The 13,747-nt window shown below is 39.2% G+C and overlaps 1 protein-coding gene across 1 annotated transcript; it reads left to right on the forward strand.

Annotated features, from left to right (window-relative positions):
* Positions 1-1,938: 1,938 nt before the first annotated feature.
* On the forward strand, positions 1,939-11,100 carry aup1 (AUP1 lipid droplet regulating VLDL assembly factor). Its single transcript, XM_080035387.1, has 12 exons — positions 1,939-2,204; positions 3,471-3,608; positions 4,386-4,536; positions 5,791-5,978; positions 6,308-6,380; positions 7,268-7,341; positions 7,735-7,801; positions 8,264-8,366; positions 8,705-8,842; positions 9,311-9,450; positions 9,965-10,053; positions 10,724-11,100. The coding sequence occupies exons 1-12, from the start codon at positions 2,164-2,166 to the stop codon at positions 10,767-10,769; spliced, it is 1,248 nt and encodes a 415-aa protein (XP_079891513.1). The 5' UTR covers positions 1,939-2,163; the 3' UTR covers positions 10,770-11,100.
* Positions 11,101-13,747: the final 2,647 nt, after the last annotated feature.

The raw sequence follows: 13,747 nt of genomic DNA on the forward strand, positions 1-13,747 counted from the left end.
GCGCAGCGGTTAAGTTACTGTTCAACAAAAGGAGCATTAAGGCTACGGCTTCACAGTAAAAGCATTTCACTGGCTAAACATTAACAGCATTTCACTGGACAAACGTGAGTCGAATTTTATTTTGAAGTACGCCTAACAGGAAAGTAGCCGCTCACAAAGCCCCTTCACTATAAGCATGTCTTCTGTTTTCACGAGTTCAATGCGGTGAAATAAGAGGACAGAAAGCTTGTAATTTACAATACTTGTAACCCCAAGCTTACACCAACCGCTCTATGAACGTTAATAAATTAAAGTACATTTACAAGTAGGCTACATAAATAAAAAAATTAAATAAAGTAAATTTACATTTACATTTAATGGCATTACTTTTCGGTTACAGTAAGGTTGTATGCATCAAATTGTACCGGAAAAGCTATCTACTTGGCTGTGTCACCGCTGACTATTGGCTTGGCATGGCTGCTACACTGCTACTACAGCGATTTCGTCCCGTTTCCTCTGAAAACATGTGTACGAGTGAAGATGTCAGATAAATTGTGTCTGAACGGTTTTTTTTAAACCAAAAACGGGAAAACTGTCACGTTTTCACCGTGTAAAGTGCCCCTAAAGCACTGCCATCAACAAAACATTCTGAGCACCAGTATGAAGGTTCATACGGAGGATTTGTTCATATGTTGTTACTTGTCTGATTTTTTTTTTTACATAAATTGTACCTGTACATTGTATTTTTGGATATATAAAATGAAGAAAAGGCTGTATCCCAAATCTGTTGTGTAAAAACTTTGGACAGTAATATGTTGTCAAAATCAAATAAAGATTTTAATTTTGGCTTTATCCAACATCTAGGATTTTTTTCAAAGGAGATGCACTGATTATTGGTCGAGATTAAATAAAAGAAGAAGAAGAAGTAGGCTAAATCTACATGAACTCTTCATCACAATAGCTGAGTGAAACTAGCACAGAACAGGTGTAGCCAAGAATCTGCAGATCCTGTGGGTGACGTGAGCCTCATTAGAAACGAATTGGAAACATTTCTCATCTCATCACGTCAACGTCATGCAGTCATCAGGTAGAACAGGACTGGTGGGGAGTCCTGCAACTCGTCTGGAATCTGTTGCAACACTTCTGGCAACAATGACACCCGCTGTTTGTGTCTTGCCAGAAACTCCCTCCATCACCCAAAATTCCAACGCTGCAGATGTAATGTGTTAATAGATTTTTTTTTTTTTTTTTTGTGGCATTTTTCATGTTTTAATGATGACAGTGAGGAGACAGAGATGAAATGAGAGGGGAATGACATGCAGAGAACGACCCGGCCCAGATTCGAAGCTAATGGGGGGTTCTAACCACTACACCTCGAGCGCCCCCGGTCTCACAGTTGTAACAGCCACTTTGTGTCTTCCTGAATATATTGGTATAATAGGCTATAGATATAAGCCAAAGTTATTCCTTGAGAGCCTGAAAATGAGGTTTTACTTTTGTGCGTTGCCGTAGTAAAACACTAGAGGGCGACAAAATACCGTGACTCGTCTTTCGACAAGTTCCGGCAACAGACTTTTATTTGAGACTTGAGACTTATTTAATGATTTCTGGAATCTAAACCCCAACACTAAATCAAGTACCATGCGCTTACAAGCCCTTTTGTAGCAACTGTATTCGTCATTTTTGGCGTGTTGGTCGAGGAAAAACTTTTCAGTCAAAATCAATCTCAGCAATTTTGGTTAATAGACAATTTTGCATTTTTTTTTATACGTTAGAATTGTATTAAATAATTTTTAAGACACGTTAAGGCCTTACAATTCAGATTATTTATTTATAGACTTTTTAAGGATGTCGACTTTTGTAAAATAGACTCTACTCTAGGTACCCGCAGAATGAACTGTGACGGAACCTTTATTCTGAAGGAGTCCACCCGGACGTGTACTTGTTGACACACTGGGCTGTTAGCACCGCGGGCAGACGGTTGCTAAGCTAACGTAGTGGAAACTTGAATAAATAAGCGGCCTGCAACTCCAATTTCGCTGCCTTATCGAGTACACAGTAACTTTGCTGGCCACTTTATCCTCCTCCAACGACAAAATAGCTGTCGTGAACGGAATGACTAGTTTATTTTTAGGAATCAAGTTGTGTTCTTAGCATTAGCCTTTGAGCTAAGGTCTGGCAGACATGGAGACCCGGGGGATCGAAGACATGTTTGACTTTCGTCGGTAAGACAGCTGCTTTTACCCTTCAGATAACTGGCCAGGGCACCACTAACGTTAAGGTCTTGTAAATATAGTATAATATCATTGTTAGCTTTTTTACTTTTGGCTTCCAAACGAAGCGACATCAGAAACATTTTATGTAACATGTAGCTAGCACGCTAAGCTAGCTGTGTGACGTTAAATGTTTGTTTGCTGAACTTTATCATGCTACATTATGTAATGCTCATTGCAGGGTTAATTTTGCGCTTCGACACTGAAGGCTTTCACCAGTTATGTTAATCTGTCTGTTGAGCTTGACATTGTGAAATTATTACTTTCTCCATTGAGAGGGAAGTTGGCCACAAAGACCAAACTTCTACTTATTTAAAGCACACAGTGATATATGAGATTCTATTGTGTGTGTGTGTGTGTGTGTGTGTGTGTGTGTGTGTGTGTGTGTGTGTGTGTGTGTGTGTGTGTGTGTGTGTGTGTGTGTGTGCGCGTGCGCGCGCGTGCGTGTGTGTTCGTTTGTTCACACTCAAAACATGATGAATGCAGGTCGGACACAAGGCCTGTAAGTTCTGAGTGTGTTTTGGGGAAAACTGTTTTGAGCACACTGTTACAAACCAACCAAGCTGCAAAGAATTCACGTTGACTGTGAATACATTAATTTACTTTGCAAGAAATTCAGGGGCTCCAATTAGTTTCATATCCTTTCACATATTGTTATAAAAGTGACATAGGATTTAAATTGCCTTCATGATGGTCTTATAAAGATATTTAATTGAATAATTACATTTCTTGCAACCTGCAGTAACACATGCAATAGTAATTATTTTGGTGTCATCATGGTTCCGGATTGGTTAGGACCAGTTTCAACATCTACCAGCCAACCACATAGAGACACGTGTAACTTGTGGTTTAACACCAACCTGAAACTCACATTAACTCTAGAATGGAGACAGTTAATGTTCAATATTAAATCTTCAACAGCCATACATTATAATGCTCTAAACCTGATAGTAACCTTGTTTTATTTTGAGCAGAAGTGCATTATTTATTTAAACACATGTAAACAACACATGGCTTGTGTTCAAAGACTAGGATTCAAATTATTTCAATGTTTTTTTTAGTTGCTGTCAGTCACGTGATCTACATAGTCAGTCAGAATCTCATTTAAAAACTACATTTACATTGTTTTAACTTCCACCGACTGCCTTTTTAACTTTTCAGACAGACAGTCTATGCTTTAAACTTCTTGTTCTTAACTCTGATTCTCTCCTCGCGCAGGTTTCCCAAAGATGCCGTCGTGCTCCTGATGTTGCTGGTTTACTTCCCGGTCGGCGTTTGTTTGACGTTACTACGGATTTTCATCGGTGTTCACGTGTTCCTGGTCAGCTGTGCACTCCCAGAAAGTTTTGTTAGAAGGTAAATACTTTAAACTGTCACATTTTTCTGTTCACATTTTAACTCAGCAGTGATGATGTGGAATTTTCCCCCTATCTTTATTCAAAAGGTCTTTTGGTTTTAGAGCATTCTTTATTGATTTCACGTTCAGATGTTGTAATTTTTTCCACTACATCCGTGTATTTTTTAAGAAGAAATTTGCCAAATATAGAGTCCAAAATGACGTGTTAAATATACAAGTCCCAACAAGCACACAGGACTGATTAGTGATGTTGTAAAGATTATCTTCTGACTGTCGCCAGAGGCAGGCTAACGTTACCTATTGACCACCAGTCTTTGTGATAAGCTAATTAGAGATGAGTGACCTTTGCCCATCTCTTCTTCAAAAACACACACACAGTGAAAGAGTTGGTTTCTGTTGCTTTGTCTTGAATCTGAGAGTGAGACAACAAGCTAGAAATGAGCATGAGAATTGTTGAACTATTCCTTTAACATATGATTACATAAGACATGTAAATGAGCTGGATGTTGGTGTAAGACAGGTGAGGAAAAATGAACTCATGAGCTCATCCCCTCGAAACCGTTTGTCATTCAAAATAAATGAGTCAGCCACTATATGTTTCTGAAACACTTCAAATCAAGTCAACTTTATAATAACATTTCTGGAATATATGCCAGACATACAGAGGAATCGAAATTAAGTTTCTCTCCGACCAATAATTAACAAAGGATAAAATGAGATAAGTAATATATACACTAAATGGATTACATCTCATTCTTATTTCTGTGTTCTCTCAGATTTATCGTGCGGATTATGTGCTCGGTGCTGGGCATGCACGTGAGACAGAACAACCCTCGCTCCAGAGACAAGAACACCAAGCTCTTCATCTGTAACCATGTGACAGAGTTCGACCACAACGTCATCAACCTCCTCACCCCCTGCAGCACTGTGAGTCTTTCACTTTCAAAACCATCTTTGCTTAACTATCCCTGCGTTCCAATCCCCATACTTCCTTACTATTTAGTATGCCAGATAAAGATTTAGGATGTCCCAATACAAAATACATAAATGCCCCACTAACTCCAATAGCATTTTGGAGTATTCGTCTTTATTCTTGACATTTCTCGGCATAATGAAAAAAAAAAAAATCTTCCTTATCTGATTGTTTTTTCTCTCCTGTGGCCCTAAAACTCTTCTGTACATTTAGTATGTAGTGTAGTGAGAAGAAAAAGTATGTGATTTGGAATGCAGGGTATGTTTGAATCATATTAGCCATTTCCCAATATATCATGAGAATGCCACAAGCTTCCTGTAGCACTTAGCACCTGGCAGCATGCACCACCAACCAACGCAGCTGCTGAATTCATTAATAATTTTTTTTTGGATGTGCCACGCACTTCTTAACATTTTTAATATATGCGAAAAAGTGCAGTGTTTAATTTAAAGCTGTATATATTACAGTATATGTAGTAATTGATGGGGCAGATGTTACTTTTTGTAGTTGTCATTGTGTTTCTTTTTGTGTTGATAACTCCTTCATAACGTTTCACTTATATCTGGTCCACTTAAAAACAGTTTTAGATCCCCTTAATGTCAGTGTTAAATTCAGAGTACCGAATGCTCTCCTAGTGAAACTGCAAGCATGAAAGTACTTCATGTTCTGCTTGTAAAACTTAAACGACAGCAGATGACACTGTGCACTGCTGCAAGAAGAACAGGCCATCTTTCAGTCCTATCTTTTTATAGAGTGTGTCCTTTATACCAGCACACATCCTTGTATTTTTTAAAGGCTTTCCCCGACTCAGTCGAACTGGGTCTGCCTGATAAATAAAGATTTTCTGCGACACTATTTATGACCTCAACCAAACGAACAAGAACATACGTCGACTGCTTGGATTCTGACTGAGGATTCAAATCCTTTACTTTCAGGGGGCAGCCCCAGTATTTTTCTGTTAGGTAACTGGATCTTGCTATATCTAATATAAACTATTTAAGCCATGTGTCTACTAGCCCTAGTATTTCTTTGTTAAATACAGTGTAAGTTGACCTTGCTCTCTCTCGCTCTCTCTCCCTCCCCCCCCCCCAGCCCCAGTTATTTGAATCGATGCTTATATGTTTTAAATGTTGACTTTGTATTTGTATTGTCTTTTTATATGGACTTTTTGTCTGGAATAAAGTATTCATTCATTCTCTCCTCCCCAGCCCCAGTTAGAAGGCTCCACAGGCTTTGTGTGTTGGGCGCGAGGCTTCATGGAGATCCACTCGGCTCTGGGTCGGGGAGCGATAGGAGAATCTCTCCAGAACTTCTGCTCCACTGAGGGCACTCCGCCTCTGCTGCTGTTCCCCGAAGACGACACCACCAACGGCCGCGCGGGGCTGCTCAAGTTCAGGTCAGAGCTTGTCATTACTCCTGTGTTTCTTTCTTTCCTTCTCCCTTCTGATTTCCCTCAGGAGTTAATAGGAGAACGGCTGCAAAATAGACACTTTATTGTGCAGTGAAAACGTTTTTCAAGTGACTAAATCAGACCAGAAATCCTGTGTGTCAAGTACAAAAACACCACCAGCTGACTGTCTTATTGCCCCACGAGTCGCAATGTTGACTCATAACTGTGAATGTTTTTAAATGAAATACATCTGATAAAAGTTATATTTTGCTTTTCTAGCCGTGTTTGTTCACAACATATTAACTCTAAAACTAAATATAATTTTTTTTCAACAGTTCCTGGCCTTTCTCACTGACCGATTCCATTCAACCTGTGGCCTTAAGGGTGACCAGACCATTGATTGCTTTGGTAATGTCATTTATCAACATGCACTTTCAGACTCATGTAGAGGACGGAGATATGATTAAATTGACTTGTATTTACTGCATTGAGCATTCACCATTTGGATCTTGATCGCAGTCTTAAATTATCTGAGTGTTACACAACATGTATTAGGAGTGGTGATTTCTCAATGTGGTTTATAATGATGTATAAGCTATGTAACAAGACACTGAGCTATTAACATAAGGTGAAGAGAGGAAATCAATAGAGGAGGATAATGCATTATATATTCCATCTCCCAGCGTTGGAAAAATCATTGCAAACTGAGTGAAATTGAGTGAAATTGAGTGAAATTCCCTGGAAGTAACGCAAGCTGAATAGTGTGTGCTGCTCACATATAATCCAGCCGTCTAACTACCAAGAATAATTGTGTTGCAATGTGAAGCAGCAGCAGCCAAAGTTTACAATCAGTGAGGATATTTTTATGCCTCCGACCTGGTCGTAGCTGAATGCCAGAGACATTCCGTCTTAGGGTTGTCCCTGTGTCAAGTGTCAACCTCGACTCAGTGATAAACTCATAACATTTTGGAAGTCTTAGGTCAAGTATACTGTGACTCCAAATCTTCTTACAAAGCAAGCACCTAAACCATTAAAAAAACAGTAAGATTTTCTACCTATCACACTCCCACAAACACCACTCAAGGCCTTTTCTTCACCCAGCGCTGCACTTACATTGTCCAGTAATTGCAGAGGCACATAACCACCCGTCAGTAGTTCAAGTTTAGATGGCTTATTCCCCTCTTTCTCTGTGCATACATTAGATGAAGGTCTTGTCACACTATTCTGTAGAGTAACCATTGGACCAAACCATAATAACCATTGGACTGACCATATTGTGTTGTGTCTGTCCACAGAGCACGCCTGAGTCCAGTTGGCTGATGGAGCTCATGTGGACGTTTTTCGCTCCATGTACAGTGTATCATGTAAGGTACTAAATAATTTGTATTATTACTTCTCTCAGCAATTGCCTTTTTAAAGTTGAATCATGATATTCTGAAGCTGAATTATCCTTAAAAATGACAATAGATACGTTTATATTGTTCTTGGAAACTGAAGTAATTTTTATAGAGAAGTGAGTCTTGTAAACAATCTACAGAGCACAGCAAAACGAAAATATAAATTACATCTTCTCTGGCCAGTAAGGATTAATGTGCATGAGTTTCAAGTTAAGTTTTAAAACAATTTTTTTTCTAAGTAACTTCTTAATGCTCTGCAAGCTTTTAAATTGTCTCTTGTTACTTTTGAACATTTCTGTTGCCATAGCTGTCGACAGAATCAATTCATTTGGTGTTTTTTCTTGTTGTTTTCGTTTTTCTTCCAGTTGGCTCCCACCAGTTTCCAGACAAGAGGGCGAGTCCATGGAGGAGTTTGCCAACAAAGTCCAGGAGGTAACAACACCCATGTTTAGTGGATTCATAAGGGATGGATTGGTAAAATATGTAGAAAAAAACATGTTATGCACTAATGCAACGTAGACAGTTTATCCAGTTGTGCAATATGAGTAATTTCTTGGTAGACGGCGCCATCCAATTTGGCTAACAAACTTTATATTCATAAATGTTTGATAGAATATCGTATATTCAGTGTGAAAATGAATGGAAACGCCTTTTAAATGTGTGAAATCTATTCCATATACTTATTTTATTGCACATATATATTTATCATTTTTAAAGCCATTGGATGGAAAAGCACTTTTACCGGCTTTATTTACAGGAATGTTTTTAGCGACCTTCAGATAATTCGATTGACAAGTGGATAAAAACATGACTACTAATTGCCTGATTTTTCTCTACCTTTGTGTGGCAGTTATTCACTAAAGTTACTAATGTTACGTGTTTGTGTGATTTCAGCTCTTAGCCTGTGAGCTGGGCCTGGTCTCCACCAAGATCACTAAAGCCGATAAAGCAGAGCACATCAAGAGGAAAAGACACATTGTGCCACAGACATCTACAAGTAAGTCACTGACATGAACACACAATGAAGAGTCTATAACTTACATAAGACCAATTCAGAAATGTAATCCCTCTGAAAAGTATGTTTATTCTAGATTCAATTAACTTTTTGTGTAATAAATCTAGAATATATGAATGTTTCGCTTTTCAAATTTAAAATGCAGAAAAAAACATAACTTTTCACTGATATTAAATTTTTTTAGATGCACCTGTACAAATGTCAACAACAACATAACTATATGAAAAGAAGAGACATTTCTTAATTTAAAGCATTATGAACAAGAAATGTGATGTTATTGTTTGCCGTATGATGGATGTGAGTTGTCTCCCTCTCCCCAGGTGTCAGACCTGCCTCCATAGGTCTTGGTTTCATGGTGCAGAGTTTGGGAACAGACGACCACCGGATCTCTAGAATGGCCCAACAGGTGAAGGACGTCCTGCCTCACGTCCCTCTCAATGTCATCGCAAAGGAGTTGGGTAAGATGAGAGAAACGTATTGTCCCGAAGGAAATTTGACTTGGGCAAAAAGTGCTGACAACAGCTGCATAAAAAACACATACATTAAAGGTGGAGTCAGCTTCTGAGAATACTTGTCAAAATCACTTTTTTGTCAAAAGCAGTAAATATCTCCTCATGATCCGCTACCTGTCTGCACTGCCAGTGTGCACTGAAAAGAATCCAGTGTGCCAGTGTGCACTGAAAAGAATCATAAAAAAAGATTAATACACAGCCAAAGCTCTGTAAACGGGCATGTTGCTAGCTACAGTGGGTCAACTTTGTTTGCATACCAGTTTGTTAACACCAGATTTTTTTTCAGTGCACACACAGTGCATACAGCAGATTGTGAAGAGATATTCACTGTGTTTGACAACAAGCGTTCTCCAGAATCGCTGACTCCCACTTTAAATTGCCATATGCTTACAGTTGTCTCTTGATTGTATACAGCTAAAACCAATTGTGTTGATACCACCATCACAAACCTGCTGGAGAGCAAGGATGAACCTCCGATGGAAGCGTCCGGGACGTCGTCTTACGGGCCTTCAACAAACTCCTCCTACCCCTCTGGTCCTGAACCCACCATGAAGGTTAGACTGTTTGACAAGCTGCTGTGTCTGTTCTGAGCCATTTACCTTGGGGATTTATGAATTACTACCCATTTAAAGCTATATTGCGTAACATCCGTCTACGAGGAATTTTGAGTAATTACAATAACATTGTTGCGCATGTACATGAGGTAACCCTTCAGTGATGGTAAATGGATTTTATTGCTCCTGCACCAGTGTCAGGGGGGCGACACCAGTTTGTTAACGCTGCCATACTGAGAAATACACAGAGAGAGTTATGTGGAGCTGATAGGCTTAATCAACTTTGTGTCAACTTGTTTGACGATGGCTTGAATGTATCCAACATTAATTTATATGAAAGTTACGCACTATAGCTTTAAATAACATACACATATTTACTAGAACTCCACTAGGGAATCAAAAGTTAAAAGTCAAGGTATTTTACTTGGTGTTGGATTAATTAATTTGCTTAATATATCCAGTTTATTGTTTTTATTTGACTAAATTGATGAATCTGTTTTCTTCTCGTCCACAGAATGCTGCCAAATCCTTCGAGAAATCCCCAGTGGACAGACACATGTCGCTCCAAGAGAGAAAAGAAGCCATGTATGATTTTGCCAGAAGGTGAGATTTACCCGCCATTAGCGATGTTGCATCATAAAGACTCTTTGTATTATTTTGAACAGGAGCTGTGTGTTTACTAAATGTCAGCCATGTAATGAAATGTTCGGCTACTATTTTTTTAATCAAATATTTCTGGAATGTATTGTAAATGTCTGCTCAGTGAAAAGCCAAAGCTGCTTCATTATGCACAGAATCTTGCGGCCATTCAGAAGTGACACTTTTGCAATATTTATCCGGTTTGAGATTTACTTATAAATTCATTCCTCGGGTCATGGCTGTCATTTAATAAGGAATCTCCATAGTGTTAAAGCTTCACCTGGAAAAATAGTTTTCATGTATAAATACACCTGTCTTCACTCATTTAGACCCTATACATTTGACTATTTGAAATAGTAAGTTCCGAAGACAATAGCAGACTGAAAAACACAACATCTCTTTGCCGTTTTGTCATAGAATACAGTTGAGCATTAGTGCATAATGTCTTCTGACAATATTCTTGGTTTAAAGTTAGAAGTTTAAAATGTCTTAGTTTTTGTAACACATTAAACCAAGATTTACGAAATGTGAGTTTTTGTGACACATTAATAACCAAGTCTAGATTTGCGTTTATACTAACCTTCTATAAAAAGATCACTCACTGTAGTTTTTAATGTGTTTTTCCCATTTCTAGACGCTACATCGAAAAACACGGCTTGGATCAAGAGGACAGTCACTGAACACACGTCTTTGGGGTCAAGCAATCATTGGGAGAGTTGTCAGAGAGCGGAGCAAATTCAACTTGCATAGCGGTGTAATTTGAACGTTGATTTTATATTCTGTCAACAGGTTGCGTTGGGAGAACAGATTTTTGTTAATTGCAACAATAGGCAGGTTTTCAGAACATGTATAATACGTTGATGGAATGGTGATTATGCATGTTTAATTCTTCATTCTGGCTGATACATCATTTTGATAACAATTTGTATTACGATCCACTGACTGTGAATCATCTATTTATTTTTATAATGTCCAGAGTCGTTGATGAAAAATAAAGTTCAGCTTGACCTTCAGAAATTTGTCAGTGATGTTTTTGTCAAATCAAATCAGTTTTATTTGTATAGCCCAGAATCACAAATTTACATTTGCCTCAGTGGGCTTCACATTGCATACAATAAAACAAACAGTATAACGTAATATAAAAGTGAAAATAGTGTGGCTGCAGGAGGACTTCATGCTCAGGGGGGACATGGTCCTCGCCGTCTCGTCTCCACCAGGAAAACCTGGAAGAGGACAGACAACCAATGAGCGAAACAAAAGGAACATTAATATGAAACCGCTGCCACGAGAACCACAGCCGTTTTTTTTTTTTTTTTTTTTTTTTTAAGTGACAGCAGAGAAGAGCTACAGTTTAAATTATACAACTTTTTTTTGATGTTAACATTTAATTTCCTTTTTAAGAACTTACACACATTCATAGTGAGTGAGTGTGTGTGTGTGAGAGAGAGAGTAGCCCATGCTTCCCTAATATGGACACCACAGTTGAAAAACAATTCACAAATTTTGATACCAGCTGCTCAGAATCTGGCGGGAGCCGAATATTCTCAATAAAAGGGTGAATGGTGGGTGAAGACTCAAAGTGTGGAACATTTTCTTTAAGATAATGCCTAGCCTGAAGGTAACGGAAAAAATGAGAGTTTGGAAGTTTATATTTGGTGCTTAAATGACGCAAACCTGCCATCAATGTAAAGGTCTGAAAATGTTTTAATATCGCTGTCTCTCCAGACCGTGAACACAGCATCTGACTGTCCAGGCTTGAAAAGATGGTTTTGGCAAATGGGAGCATAAACAGGAACACTGAGGCGCAAGCAGTTTTAATCTGATTTAATATTCGTATGGAATTTTTTGGTGTTAAAAAAACATTATATTCTGTGTAGTGTTAGGTTATTAATTTGGTGCCTAGCTGAAGCCTTTATGCACTTACTTGGTTTGTTGAAGTTGATTGTAGTCTGTCCGGTAGGTTGTGAGTTTGTGTGCATGTGTTGGCTCTAAGCTCTAACATGCAGCAAAAATAAATAAAACTAGAACTGCAAGCAGTTGTGAACGGGGGCCAAGCCTCCCACGCCACTCGGGATCGGGCGTCGTCGTCCGCGGCGCCGGCCCCTCGCTTCACGGAATCCGGGGATGTAAAGTTTTTGAATGTGGGATGTTCGGTGTGGAAGTTATAGACCAAAAGGCAAAAAAATTGCAGAGAAAGATGCTCAAGTGTGTTTTTGGCGCCCCCTTTTGGAGCAATTTAAGGAAAAAGTAGAACCAACCTGAGAACTATAGGACAAACACATGTGTGAAGTTTGGTGTTAATAGGATGAATCGTTATGGATTTAGGAGCAATTTGGTACAAGGTAGCTAATGTGCAAATCTTTAAAGCGCTACCGCTTGGTCTTCCGATGGTCGTAGAAAAATTATTTGACCAACTTTTGCTCGTGGGAGTCGGTAGAGCATAATGCTTTTGGTTTCGTCCAAATCGGGCAAAAACTGTAGGAGGAGTATGTTGTGGTGACTGACACAGTTTTTGCGACGTAGCGAAAACATTTCCCATACACAAATGGGCGTGGCCTATCCCAAAAGATGCAGCTGACTTGTGGGCATCTGTGGATATAAAGTGTTTGACTGTGGGATGTTCGGTGTGGAAGTTATAGCCCCAAACGCGTTTTCTTTGCTTTTTGTGGTTTTGGCGCCCCCTATGGATGACATTCGCCAAACTGCATGAGATAGAAAGATGCAGCTCAATGTACCAAAGAAGTGGATGTCAAGTTTTTGAATGTGCGATGTTCGGTTGGGGAGTTATAGCAAAATCAAATTGTCAACCTCTCCATTGTAAAGAGACTTTTTTGAATTTTCCCGCCTAAAGACTTCGAAAATGGCGAAAACAGGCAATAAAATTGAAAAACTCTTTTTTTTAATAGGTCCGGCCCACATAGGAATTTCTTGCCCATATTTTCGCCATAGGCTCAGGTATGCCCCATGATAGTCTCCCTTCAGTTTCAAGAAAATCCCCTTTTTTTTTTTTTTTAAGGAATTTTTGCGAATCTTTAAAGCGCTACCGTTTGGTCTTCCGATGGTCGTAGAAAAATTATTTGACCAACTTTGGCTCGTGGGAGTCGGTAGAGCATAATGCTTTTGGTTTCGTCCAAATCGGGCGAAAACTGTAGGAGGACTATGTTTTGGTGACTGACACAGTTTTTGCGATGTAGCGAAAAATGTATATATACGCAAATGGGCGTGGCCTATCTCAAAAGATGCAGCTGACTTGTGGGCATGTGTGGATATAAAGTTTTTGACTGTCGGACTTTCGGTGCGGAAGTTATAGGCCAAAACACGTTTTTTTTGTTGTAGCGCCACCTACTGGCCGGCATGTCTGAATTTTTTTGTCTGCGTTCCTTGGATGGACCTGGATAAGCCATGCAAGTGGCATGTCCCAACCCTTTACGGTTTGGGCTGCAACACCACTTTCTCGCGGAGAATAGGAATAATAATAATCCCTACAAGAACAATAGGGTTCCCTGCCCCGCAGGGCTTGGGAACCGCGTTGCTCTGCAAAACGCGGTCCCAGCCCTTCTCGGGCTTGGCCCCCTAATAAACTGACAAATACAAATAAACTAAACTTACGCTAATATGACTTTGAACGTTTGTTGTGATATCAAAAAGTAGCGTTCTA

The sequence above is a fragment of the Ammodytes marinus genome (assembly GCF_949987685.1).
Source record: "Ammodytes marinus genome assembly, chromosome: 10".
In the NCBI taxonomy this organism is placed as follows: Eukaryota; Metazoa; Chordata; class Actinopteri; order Uranoscopiformes; family Ammodytidae; genus Ammodytes; species Ammodytes marinus.